The 14,174-nt window shown below is 36.4% G+C and overlaps 1 protein-coding gene and 1 pseudogene across 7 annotated transcripts; both read left to right on the top strand.

Annotated features, from left to right (window-relative positions):
• Positions 1-2,015: 2,015 nt before the first annotated feature.
• LOC110772015 (protein PIN-LIKES 2 pseudogene) lies at positions 2,016-3,728 on the top strand (annotated as a pseudogene).
• Positions 3,729-5,172: 1,444 nt separating this feature from the next.
• LOC110772030 (uncharacterized) lies at positions 5,173-10,364 on the top strand. Of its 7 annotated transcripts, XM_088251147.1 has the most exons (10): positions 5,591-5,939; positions 6,036-6,111; positions 6,377-6,422; positions 6,980-7,229; positions 8,306-8,377; positions 8,481-8,548; positions 8,666-8,879; positions 9,353-9,433; positions 9,530-9,619; positions 9,969-10,364. In XM_088251147.1, the coding sequence occupies exons 4-10, from the start codon at positions 6,981-6,983 to the stop codon at positions 10,044-10,046; spliced, it is 852 nt and encodes a 283-aa protein (XP_088107273.1). In that variant the 5' UTR covers positions 5,591-5,939; positions 6,036-6,111; positions 6,377-6,422; position 6,980; the 3' UTR covers positions 10,047-10,364. The 7 variants fall into 7 exon arrangements, with proteins under 7 accessions (XP_088107274.1, XP_088107271.1, XP_021832090.1 ...); XM_088251145.1 differs by lacking the exons at positions 5,591-5,939; positions 6,036-6,111 and adding an exon at positions 5,176-5,536; XM_021976398.2 differs by lacking the exons at positions 5,591-5,939; positions 6,036-6,111 and adding an exon at positions 5,177-5,536 and having other exon boundaries at positions 8,666-8,858.
• The last annotated feature ends 3,810 nt before the right edge of the window (positions 10,365-14,174 follow it).

Genomic DNA, 14,174 nt, shown 5'->3' with positions numbered 1-14,174 from the left:
GAGTAAGTACCACCCATCATGGTAGTAGAATAGGAAATTATTTCTCTTAATTTGACCAATATAATTCTTTTGAATAATATTTATTAAACCCTTATAATAGCAAATAATTTGTGTAACATATAGGCCATTTCATGTGAGCCACATAGAATATTATTATATAAAAAATTCTTACACAACTTTTCCTCCACAAGTTGGATAAGGCTGCATAAATTTGAAATTTTTTTTTTGGGGCTTTTCACGTAATGGATTCTCTATATGGCTCGGTATTGGACTTTCTGAGTCATTCTATAGTGAGGGCCTTAGTCCTTAAATGATGACCTATTTCTTAACCGTTGGATCAAACTAACCAATTTGATCAACGGCTAACCAATTTGATCTAACGGTTAAGAGATATGGACTCATCTAAAGGCCTTATAAGGCCCTCACTATAGAATTCTTGTGGACTTTCTACTATTTTTGGCTAGTAGGCCCTTGTACATCTTTGACCCAAACGAAAAACACTCTCTGTTTTTTTTATTTTATATATAATATTTATATACAAACAATACTCAGGAAACGAATCTAGGACCTCGGGTGCAATGGTAAATGTTCTTAACCATTTAAGCTACAAGTCCCTTACAAATGACCCATTAATGTAGTGGTTTGGAGTAATTGTTCCCCCAAAAGAGATTATGAGTTCAAGTCCTACCATCCGTGTAGTGTGTGTGAATTTAGTTAGTATGTTATCACCCATCTTAATAGAAAAGGTTCAAAAAAAACACTCTCTAATTTGATACTTTATTTTCTCTGATGGAAAAAGTGCAAATATATTTAATATTCCCCAAATAATTGTTTGATAAGAACTAAACTGTAAATAATTATAACTAATTGCCGACTTCAACAAAAAAAACAATAAAACAAAAAAAAACAAATTGCCCGCAACCAATAATTGTGCTAACTTGAAGATCAATTCTCTCGTTTAATTTTGACCCCACATATTTTGTTTTTTTCCGATGAAAATTTTGTCTTAACATTCAATAATAGGAACTAACGATTTGAAAAACCCTCACAATTCACTGTCACGGCTTAAAAAATATTCAAATTACGTATTGCTTTTGCTTCTTTCTATTGACTTTACATTTTTTTGGTTGGAGGAGTATCACGTTTATTTTAAGCGCTACCTCATCTATTAATGGAAAAGATCTTTTTCTCAAAAGATCCCAAAAAATTTATAACTTATATTTTGGGAGATTAACTATTATACCCAATCTAGGAGCTCAAATTATAAAAAAAATTCTATATGAAATGGACTTTAGAAACACACCCAAAGCCCATTTACAACATAATAAAGAGACTTTTAACTTCTTATAAATTACAAAACTGTCATCGATTTCCTAAAACAAGTCCAATATCAAAACCTCATAAAAAAATTCAAAACACTCAATAGGGCATTAAAGTAATTTAATAATCAAAATTAAATTAAATAGGACCAACTGCCATTTTTTGGGGCTGTTTATAGAAATTAAATGATGTAGAATTTATATATATCTTTAGTGCTAAGAAAAGGCATACGACTATATAACTCTATTTATAATGGAAAAGATCTCAGATTTATATATATGTTTTTTAATAGCCACCACAATTATGGAACATATCACGTGCATCATGTGATATCATCTTCCAAAGGTCTGACTTGATTGTATGTTACGCTTCAAATCTTATGCATGAGTGGATATTCGTTTTCAACCCTCTGGTTGTCCCAAAATTAATGCATTTTTTAAACTCTCTCATTGTCTGAATATTAAAATAATGGAATTGGTTGATGAGGTCTATTATAGTGGAAAATGGCATTGACTTGCAAATTAATGGTTTCGGATTCAAATCACCATGACACCATAGTAGCGTGTGTGTGAGAAATCCATCTCCTCTATAATTTAGACCATTGCTTGTACTAAATTTTTTAATAAAATTGCTATTAATTGGTTAATGTGAAAAGTCGTTGATGTAGGTGAATTGTATAAAAGCTCAAACCACCAATCAAACGATTGCTTCAAATTGGAAGGTCATAAACAGCCCACATCTCAAAACACAGGTCAGATTAATTTAATTTCATACTTGTTATGAGATCTTATTGTGATAAATTCTTGTGATTTCTGAATTTATAAGAGGTGTTTGATCCAAGTTTTGCTCAGTTCAATTCTTCTGATTTCTGAATTTCTTGGGATTCCATTGAAAGCAACAAAACAATGGATTTTTTCCTCGCTTCAATGCACGGAAACACTCTCAAAGGAGGTTTGCTCCTAAGTGCAGTACTGCCTTTATTGAAGCTCCTTTGTATCGCTGCCATTGGTTTACTTCTTGCTCATCCAAAATACCAACTTGTCCCAAAAGCCACTTTCACATTTCTCAGTAAGCTGGTGTTTGCTGTCTTTTTGCCCTGCTTGATCTTCACCAATCTTGGTCCATCCATCACTTTAAAGAACTTTCTGAATTGGTGGTTCATTCCTGTAAATGTTGTTATAAGTACCACAATTGGGTGTGTTTTGGGGGTTTTGGTAGCAATAATTTGTAGGCCACCACCTGAATTTTTTAGATTTACCGTAATCATGACTGCATTTGGAAACACAGGTAATCTCCCTCTTGCAATTGTGGCCTCTGTTTGCCACAGTGATGATAACCCTTTTGGTACTGAAGATGACTGCACTGAGGCTGGTGTGGCGTATGTATCTTTCTCGCAATGGGTTTCTGTTATTCTTGTGTATACACTTGTTTATCACATGATGGAGCCCCCTTTGGAATCTAGTAGAAGTGCTTATGAAGTTGTCGTTGAGGAAGAGGAATATCATGAGATTGAGGAATTGGGGTCTAATGGCAATGGCAATGGCAATGAAAATGGAAATGAAAATGATCTCACTAGGCCACTTCTTGTTGAGGCTGAATGGCCTGGAATGGAAGATAAGGAAATTGAGCATTGCAAGACACCCTTTATTGCAAGACTTTTTAATAGCAGCAATTCTATACTTTCCCACACCGCTCTTCCAGATTTCGGCAGCAGGGAGGAGGAGAAGGAGAAGAAGGGAAGTCAGCCAAGAAGTACCAAGTGTCTGGCAGAGCCTAGAATGGTGAGGAAAATCAGGTCTGTTGCTGGGATGACACCAATTCATGGCATTCTTCAGCCCCCAACAATTGCTTCTCTTTTGGCCATTATCATTGGCATGATTCCTAAGTTGAAATCTTGGGTTTTTGATGACGATCAAATCCTTTCATTCATCACAGACAGTTTGGAAATTCTAGCTGAGGCCATGGTGCCTTCTGCCTTGCTTGTTCTTGGAGGGATGCTGGCTGAAGGACCAAACGAATCAAATCTAGGAATTAGAACCACAATTGGGATTATTGTTGCAAGGCTTTTGGTACTTCCTTTGATTGGAATTGGTGTGATTCTATTGTCTGATAAATTGAACATTTTGATTGCCGATGATCCATTGTACCGGTTTGTTCTTTTGCTGCAATACACCACACCAAGTGCTATCTTGTTAGGAGCAGTTGCAAGCTTGAGGGGTTATGCAGTCAGAGAGGCTTCTGCACTCCTCTTCTGGCAGCATATTGTTGCCGTCTTCTCCCTTTCAGTCTATATTATTGTATACTTCTACATATTGTTTTGAAATAGAGCTTGGACCTCAAATTCTTTCCGATATACAGACTACTTTCGAACTATTGAAAAACGGTTTCATTTGGTGTTTCTCTTTCAAGTTTTTAAGTTAGCACACGAAATGTTTCATGCATATAAATTGTTTGCTATTTGAGCCTTCTAGTAGCAAGGCCCTGCAGTTTTTGAGATACGTCTTCAGTCGGGTGTTCTTGTCCAAATCAGCTCTGATCTTATCACTCTTGGAAAAATCTTTCGTTTACCTTGCTCGTGTTCTATCTTCAATATGTTTCAGCACATCCCCCTCCAGCAGCCCCTGCTCTCTTCAATGCCTTAACTTTAAACTGCTGCAAAAACCTGTCCAAAATAGTATTCATTTGTTCTGCGCCTTCCTTCTGGCCCCTTCTGAATATGGAGATAAAGCATCCTCAGTCTTGCTAGGTATACCAATCAGAAAACAAGCAGCCATAAAACTCAACATAAAATTGAGGAAGTGTGGTAATTACACAATTTTCACTCAATTTCTCTTTAAAAACCAGCAAGTTCTGCGGCTATATTCCATTATGGCTAATTGTCGATGTTACGAAATATGGCCAAAATACCACATGGCTAAGGATTTATGTTTCGATTTGGATGGATATATTGGTAGTCCAAATTTAGAGAAATTATGGTGAAAATTTTGGTACAAAATATAAAATGACGGAAGCTTGCTATAAAACATACAAGTTATATATATAAGTTATGTGTCAAGCTTCCACAAACTCCAAAACGAATCAATAAAATAAAGCATATATGTAACATGTAAACTTTGTAAAATAGTTTCTTTGGAAACAAAATTTGCATGTAATGTGGAAAACAATTGGCATTTAGGTACTGAACCTTAGGATCAGACTTTGAACTTTAAGTCTTAATACAATGTGTAGATAGAATATATTTTCTATGTTCCATTCCATGTTTTATATACTTTATAAATTCATATGAAACCTCAAGAGTACGAGATAAATTTTAGGCTTAATCGGTCTGTTATCTTTCAAAAGTATCATGTTATTTTGACCGATTTGACGATAGGAGGTAATATGAATGAACCACAAAACTTTGGTAAAAGGGACAATGTAAGTCACTTTAACTTGCTGGTGGGAACAGTTGCAACATTTTTCTTTTGTTGCCTTTGAATTTCAAATCACACTTGTGGAATATTGACTAGAAATTGCAAGGTATCATAGGATCAAAATTGCATTGAAATTCACCGAAAACTTGACCAAAATTTCCACTCAACTACCTCTTAAATCTCCTAATTTTGTGAGATATTATACCGACATTGTCAATGTATTGCTGAAATACTACCCTGTGTCAAACACTTGTTCACCCTTTTTCACTACCATCCCCAACTTAACGCAACCAAACTCACGATAATTGAGCAACACGACAAAAACAAATATGGTGAGAGAGAAATTGAATGACTGAAAAGTAAAAAGAAAACGAGGAAGTCGGTGAGAGGAGGAAGAAGAGGAAGAGTGGGATGTGATGTGATGTGAGTGTGGCGTGGTGGGGTTATTTTCTCATTTGCGGTTAGAATCTCTCTCTCTCTTTCTCTCTCTCTCACCTTTGCCTCTTCGTCCCAATCTCTCCCATTTCTACAGACTCGTGCGTACAAATACAATGTCCCTTAAATGCCTGGTTTCTTCGCTTCTCTACCCAAAACAAGAAAAATGCTTGCTTTCTTTCTAATGGGTTTTTGGGTGTTGTGTTGGTGATTTTATTAATATTATTGTTGTAAATTTGAAATACCGTAGTGTGTACTACGACAACACTCCATCTCTTGCTTCGTCGTTTCAAGATACACAAGCTACAAGGCAAAAGATTGCTGCTTTCTTCCTTTCTTCCATTGCAGAGAATCCCATTCCTATTCTTGTAAGCTTCCCTCTCTCTCTCTCTCTCTCTCTCTCTCTCTCTCTCATTTAATCTTTCCCACATGCCAATCAATCATAACTTAACTTCATTTATTTTTGTGGGCATATCATTTTCTAACCTCTCTCTCACATTGTGCATTTCTGGTGTTGTATTTGATTTGGGCAGTTCTTCCAAGTTTTTGGTTTCTGGGTTTTTTTTTTTTTTTTTTCTTTTGAAAAAAAAAGATCAAATCTTTTTCTTTTTCTTTTGATAATTTTATATTGCAATTTTTCTGTTGGGGTTTCCTTGTGTCATTTCAATGTCGTTAATTTTTTGTTGTCAACTATATTCTGTTCAACTTCCTACAGCTGCATTTTCTGCTTTTAATCCCTATCCATTATAGCTTCTCATTTTTTTACAAAAGGTACATTGACTTTTGACATCTTTCCCCTTTTTACCTCTCCTATTTCCCTTCCTTTTCCCTTTCGTGCCTGATGGTCCTTTATTGATCTTGATGCAGCTTGAGTGTTGCTCCTTTGCCCATACCTCCTTTTTTGGGATTCTTCTCGCCATTCTTTAGTATTTGTTTTCACAATGTATGGATAATTATTTTGATGCATTGATAATTAGGTTTCATGGTTAAAATTGATGGCTGCTCAATGGTTTCAGAAAATTCCTTTAATTCCTGAGAAAACAGAGTGAAAGGGAGGAAACCAATATTTTGGATTTTTGTGTTAGATCTTTCTTCATCTTTGAATGATATAAATATTCTTCGAGTAGCTGAATTTCAAGATTAGAAGATCTGGTTTCATATTGTTCCACAGTTATTTTTGTCTCACTTCTTTTTCTTTTGATGACTAGGGTTCGTTTCTATAGCGGTGCTAACATTCTTTTGACTGTGTTAGAGGTGATATTCGCAAACCTTTCTTGCTTCTTAAATGCACTATTTGCGAATTTCTTAGCGCTCTATGAGATATGTTCCGTCTTTTTGTGCATGGATATTTAATGACCCTGCTCTTTTGTTCTGAGTAGACGGTTGAAATGAGAGAAAATTATTACTTTCATTATCTGCTTGATCAAGTGGAGGTTTTATTTATCATATGAACAAATAGTATGAGCTTTAAGATTTGTTTTGGTGGCCTTTCAGTATCCAAAGTTGTCTCATCAATTAGAACAGGACATTTGGCTTTTCATTTTCATAATTTTTTTTCACAATTTTTTGCTTCTTATATTATACTTCGTATTTTATTTTATTTATTCTTTCCTCTTGTCATTTGACTAAGGGCTTCAGTTTCTATTGCAGATTTATATTTCCTTTACTGGATTGTTTTAATGGTTTTTCGTTTTGAAATTATACGGAGTTATGGTGATATTTTAGTTCTAACTTTTGGTGGAAATTGAAATTTGAAATTTAAGTTAGGTTGCTTAGATGATTCTAAATTGATTTTCTTTTGTAATTTAAAGGATGGGGGATCATTTTGTGTTGTTTGTTGATCGACTGATCACTGAATCTACCCTAGAAGCTGTTATAGAGAGCACATATCAGTTGCAGCACCCAACACTCACAGCAAGCCAAGATACTATGGACTCTTCCCATAAAATAGATGTGAATACTCGGTCATCTTCTAGTAAATTTGTACAGTGTAGGATTTGCCATGATGAGGATGATGATTCGAACATGGAAACACCATGTTCTTGCTGTGGCAGCTTGAAGGTCAGTTGTGCACTGGCTTTTCTGTTGAAACTTCTTCTCGTGTTTGCTTTTTAAAGACTGGACTGTATCTTTTGTTTCCTCTAAACTTCTTTCTCATGCATCGATGTTAATGATAGTTCTCACATAATTCTACGACCAAGTAGTCCCCTTTTGTTTTTCAATTTTATTTAGTTTGATCAAACTCATAAATATTCATTTCTATTGCTTCAAAGTTGAAAAACGTATGTCTTGCGTCATTGATTCTCTCCATCAAATTCATCCCCTTGCTTATAAACAAAATTCTTACACAGAAATCTCAATTATTTAATTTTCTAACTAGGCTACCCATCTTTTCCCATTTTATGGTGTTTATAATTACTGTAAATATGCTTAATAATGATGGTCCATGTTGTTTGCCAAACTTCAATAATTGGGCTTCTACTTTAGAATTACAGCCCCCTCAGTATGAATATCCCTCTTAAATTAGTGGTTTATGTTACCGAATTAAAAGTTTAGGAACACAGACAAAAAAATTGAGAAGCCATGTCTCTATGAGTTCAGTCGAACACACTGCAATATAGTTCCTTTATGGATATTGTAATCTGATTTAGGCTTTGAAAAATGTTCAAATCAAGTTTGAAGCAGAACATCATTTTTAATGAGAGTTAAATAGTCAACTGATTTCATAGTAGCAGGGAAAACTGCACTTTGAACTCTAAGACTTTCAAATTTATGAATTCTGAATTTCTTTTCAAGCATCATATTATAAGGGTTCTTCCCCCCCCCCATAATCTTCTGTAATAATTTGGAATATATAGTATAAGAAGCAAGACTGTACCACAAGTAATAACTCTACACCAAGTTTGGACTCCTGATTGTGGCCATGGTTTACTGAGTATGATACAGATGGTCATGTCAAGTTGTTTTTTTGTAGCTTATTTATTCATTCCATCAAGTACTATTACACATCAGAGGGATTTACCAAAACAGCTATTTTCTTTGTCTTCCCCTTTCTCTGGCGCCTGCTTTCTGGCCATTGCAAGTACAATTGGATTTATATTACAGTCATTTATTTACTTGATATTCATATTTTGCAGTATGCTCATCGTAAATGTGTTCAGAGGTGGTGCAATGAGAAGGGTGATACAACATGTGAGATTTGCCACCAGGTATGCCATTGATTTACTGAAAATGTTTCAGACTTTAGTTATGGTTTATGACCTTATTAAACTGGGAGAACTTTCCTTTTTCCTGTTGATTGTGAAATTGCAGCAATTCACGCCAGATTATACAGCACCACCTCCTCTATTTCATTATAGTGGTATTCCGATGAACTTCCGGTATCTCTCTACCTATCCATTATACACTCAAGGTTTTCTATTTTGCTTCAACAAAGGATCGCTTATAACTCATTGAGAATCATAAAAGTTATACTCAAATTGTTGTTACCATCTTAGGGGGAATTGGGAGATTTCCAGAAGGGATCTGCAGAATCCTCAATTTATAGCAATGGTTACTGCTGATCATGAGTACATGAATACCGACTTTGATGATGAATACTCAGCTCCCTCTTCAAGAAGCTTGATATGCTGCCGTGTAATTGCTATCATCGTAATATCTCTCTCTCTCTCTCTCAGGTGCATTTTGAAAGTAAGGGAAAAAATAAAAATGGTACAGAATTTCTGACATCTTACTCAAAGAAAAGAATCTTTCCTGCTGAATATTTTGTTTTTCCATAGTATGACATTCAAGAAAACCATTGAGTTCTCCTCATCTGTTTGTTTCAAGTTCAACAGAACACTCTCGTCTTTATATCGGGCAACCTATATTTGGCAGAACATATAATCATGAAACTTGAATAAATGAATCTCTCTTCTGATCATTTAGGTCTGAATATAATTTCTTATAAACAAACAGTATCATATTTCGAAATTGTACATGGCCATTTTGTCTAAGGTGGAATACGCTACCCAATGACCTTGGGATTCCTTTGAAACTATTGGAGAATTATTGTGTTCTGAATTTTAGCCACAAAAGAATATGATATGTCAAGTCTGTCTGATAAGTTTCAAATAATTGGTATTTTGGACTGCTGTACTTCACCATATTTTACGGCATGTGCTTATGCATTTGTTTATTTTCAGTTTATGGTTCTTCTGGTTTTACGTCATACTCTTCCATTCTTAATAAGCGGAGCTGGAGAGTACTCATTGACATTGTTCACCGTAAGTTTGGCTAGTGCAGTTTTCTTATTATTTAAGGATGAAATGCTCTTCAGGAAAATGTAAAAGAAACATATTGATATCTTCATTATGCTGCAGTTACTGATGTTGAGAACGATTGGGATTCTATTTCCAATCTATATCATGGTTAGAGCATTCACTGCTATCCAACGTCAGCGGCGTCAACAGGTTAGTCATATAAGAACTCATTAACCATGTCGGATTCACTTCATCATTTTATTGAAACACTGAGCAGCATCCATGACTTCCACTATTACTTCCTGTGTGTGCATGTGTTTTTGCCTGTAACAAGTTAATGCAATTCCATAGAAATCATTAATCTTATCATAGTTTTGTCTCTTACGCACTTCTGTTCTGGTATTAAGTTAATATAATATTTGTAGAAATCATCGTATGCGCATGACATTGTTCATCTGTGTAAGCATTGCATTTCATTATACAATGCAGTGGATCTGGAATAAGCAAACCATTAATTCTTATTGAAATTGACAGCTGAATTTGTTGGTTCATGTACTAGGATCCTGAAATTTCCCTTGCCACATCCGACGAAGAAAATGACTTGGCATATCCATCACGCTTGATTCAAATTCGATAATTGATTTAGCCACCACGCTTGGCTGGTGGAATCATTTGCTATCGCTGCAACATCCCAGAAACGTGCAGATGAACATGAACATGGTCAGTGACATCATCATTTCAAGACAATGTGCTCGAAGCATCGATTACCGGCAAACCTTTTGCTTACCACGATTCTGAAAGCTATGTGTAGACAGCATTGGATATAAGCTTTTTTCTTTTCAAGTACGGCATACAAATTATGGGAAGCCTAGAAATCAAAGCTGCATGTAAATGTTAATAGTAAGTTGTTTTATTTTATCCAAAAGCAACATGATTGCTGCTATCACTTTTAATATGCTCCCTTCAAGATCTTGTTTATAAATTACCCACAAAAAAAAGGTTCCAAGTGTAAATTTGCTATTATGGGCCGATGCTCCAGCCACCATAAGTATGGAAAAACTAAGCAGAAAGAACTTTTCCAATGATGAGTTCGATTGGCTTGTCATCCAAGGCATAGGGTGCATACAGGAGATTTTTCCAACTAAACACAAGATTGAATAATTGTGATTGTTATTATATTTATCCAAAAAGGAGGATATATGTACATGTACAAGTACAAGTTGACTTTTTCTACAAGTAAAAGTAATTAGCTATTACAAGGAAACCTAATTAGGTAATTATTCTAATTAGGTAATTATTCTAATTAGGTAACATGAATTACACTAGGAAATCCGGGATCACAGGATCCCTGAATTATGGCTCATACCAACCCCTCAAATTGGTGCGTAGATATCTCCTATACCCAACTTGTCAAGTGAGTCATGAAAAACTTTTGCTGACATTGCATGCGTTAAGACATCTACTACCTATTCTTCTGACTTTACAAATGGTATATCGATTAGCTTATCTACCAGCTTCTCCTTGATATAATGCATATCTACTTCAACATGATTAGTTATGTCATGTTGAAATGGATTATTTGTTATCTCTCTTGCAGCTTGGTTGTCACAATAAAGCTCCATGACTTTCTTTGGTGGAAAACCAATTTTGGACAGGAGTATCCTTAGCGAAAAAAGCTCACAAACTTCATGTGCTCTGCCCCTGTATTCTACCTTAGCTGAAGATCGAGCCACTACATTCTGCTTCTTACTTCGCCATGTAACCAAATTACCCCCAATGAAAGTGAAGTAACCTGATGTAGAACGTCTATCTATTATATTGCCTGCCCAATCTGCATATGTATAACCTTTGACATCCAAATGTCCCAGTTTTCAGAATATCATGCCTAAGCCTGGAGCTTTCTTCAAATAACTCAAAATCCTCATAACTGCCACTAAGTGATCCTCACTAGGAGAATGCATGAACTAGCTAACAACACTAACTGCATATGCGATATCTAGTCTATTGTGTGAAAGATAAATTAGTCCTTCCACTAACCTCTGATATCTCTCCTTGTTGGTTGGCACTTGATCAAGATAGATTGCTAGGTGATGATTCTGCACAATAGGGGTTTCGGCTGGTGCACACCCTAACATACCTGTTGGTACCATATTTGACCCTCCACTCACACCGTGACATGTGGACCCCTGACCAAGCTAAGGGCAACCCTGCGGCTCGCACCAGTAGATCATTCGAGTACGAATCGGCATTTGCTGCCGATTGTATCGACAGGTCCTTCAAACGGCCAGCCCTCCTCCGAGTGCCTCGCAAAAACGGACCGCCTGTACCAGCTACCGAACGACCTGAAAGCACGTGATCGGTATGTCCTGACGATTCTACGTAACAACCTTGAATACCTTGCTTTGATATCTGCAGACTCGTGTCAACCAGGGAAGGCACTCCCACGAGTCCCACATCGAAACTAAATACCAAGAGCATACCAAACACACTCTATAAAAGGCCCCTTTGCCTTAGACAAAGAGTAAGATTTTGGAGCTTGACTTTTACACTAACACATTGTCAATATCAAAACTCTTAAAAAAGAAACTTACTTTGGCATCGGAGGGTCTTTGGCTGGTACCACACCGGTGCTCTAGACCTCACATGTCATCTCTCTCTCTTTGATTCATATTCGGCGCCCCAAGAAAGTGCTCGCTCATATATGAAGGCTCAATCGGTCTTTAGACCGTCCACATCACCTGTAAGTTGATTCTATCTCTATCTGTTTAGTTTTAGCGCCAACAATACCAGTTTCTGTCAACAGGTCTATAACATACTTCCTTTGAGAGAGACTAATACTATTAGCAGAGTGAGTTACTTCTATTCCATAAAATACTTTAAAGCTCCCAAGTCCTTTATCTCAAACTTCGAGGCTAAGAACTTCTGTAATTCACCCATTTCAACAACATCATCACCAGTAACTACCATTTCATCGACATAGATTATTAGCAAAGTAATCTTAGCATCCCTATGTTTGATAAATGGGGTATGATCCGAGTTACCTTAATGATCATACTTCTTCATTGCCTCAGTGAACCTCCCAAACCATGCCCGCGGAGATTGTAAAAGGCCTTTCGAAGCTTACACACCTTCCCACAGTTATTAGATAACCCATAACTAGGTGGTATGTCCATGTACACTTCTTATTCTAGATCTCCATGCAGAAACACATTCTTCACATTGAATTGCTTGATAGACCATTCTAAATTAGATCCTAAGGACAATAGAACTCGCACATCATTCATTTTTTCCACCGGTGTAAACACATCCTGATAATCAACTCCATACACCTGCGTATACCCTTTGGCCACAAGTCTTGCTTTATATCTGTCTATTGTGCCATCAGCTTTGTGCTTAACTGTGTACACCCATCGACATCCAACATGTTTATTTCCTTCAAGTTGCGGAACTATCTCCCATGTTCCATTCTTCGTAAGGCCTTCATCTCCACATTCATTGCTTCTACCCATTTTGTGTCTTGTAAAGCTTCTTCCAATCTATTAGGAATTTTAATTTTTTCCATCTGACTAACAAATGCTTTAGCTTGAGGAGACAGTCTGTGTATGGAGACATAATAAGCAATGACATATTTCACCTTGCCTTTTCGTGAGAATCTCTTTAATGGTACCCTATTTGCTCATACAGGTAATTTTTTCACAATTCCAACAATATTTTGAGAAGCATTGGGATATGAAGGACTTACCTCAGGGATGTTCAGTGGAGCATGGGTAGGTATGTTCGGTAGAGTGAGGACTGGTGGTATGGTAACATCGGTAACCCTTTTGTTGAGGTACAAAACCCACAAAGACATAACGGAGGGCACACAGATCCAACTTGGTCCAGTGAGATTTATTGAAATTGACATACGCCACACAACCAAAAATGCGCGGGGTGAGATTAAGATGGGAACAAACAGGAACATGAGCATCCAATGTTTGAACTGGTGTTTTAATACCTAAAACATGTGAAGGCATACGATTAAGAAGATAGATACCATACTGAATAGATGCGGTCCAAAGGGTTTGGGGAACACGCCCCCTAATAAGGAGAGCTTGGGCAGTCTCAAGAATATGGTGTTTTTTGCGTTCAGCCGCGCCATTCTATTCTGGAGTCTGCAGACACGTAGTTTCATGGAGAATGCCTTTTTCAATGAAGAAGTCTGGGACTATGTGGTTAAAAAATTCCCCTCCATTATTTGAACAAACAATTTTAATCGAACAAGAATTTTGAGTTTGAATTATATGGTAAAAATTCTTGAATAAAGAACCAACTTCACTTTTATGCTTCATAACATAAAGCCAAGTTAACCGAGTACAATAATAAATGAAGATCACATACCACCAAACACGAAAGACAGTAGTAATCGGAGATGGACCCCAAACATCTGAATGGATTAAATCAAAAGGAGATGTGCTTTTATTCTAATTAGGTGGATAAAAAGTTTGGTGACTTTTTGCAAGAATACAAGTGTCACACTAAAAATCAGAAATTTTTACTCCACTAAATAGAGATGAAATCAAAGACTGCAAATAACTGAAGGAAACATGACCCAACCACCAATGCTATAACCAAATCTTCTTATACTTCTCACTGACAATGCCCCGAACCTCATGAACACGACTTGGTGCAATGTCATCCACATAGTAAAGCCCTCATCTCTTAGTACCACGCTCAATGATCTCCCTGGTCTGAACATCCTGAACCGAACAAAAAGAAGAGAACATGA

This window comes from Prunus avium, chromosome 3 (genome assembly GCF_965620075.1).
Source record: "Prunus avium chromosome 3, drPruAviu1.hap1.1, whole genome shotgun sequence".
Classification (NCBI taxonomy): Eukaryota; Viridiplantae; Streptophyta; class Magnoliopsida; order Rosales; family Rosaceae; genus Prunus; species Prunus avium.
This window is presented reverse-complemented; position numbering and strand designations above follow the sequence as displayed.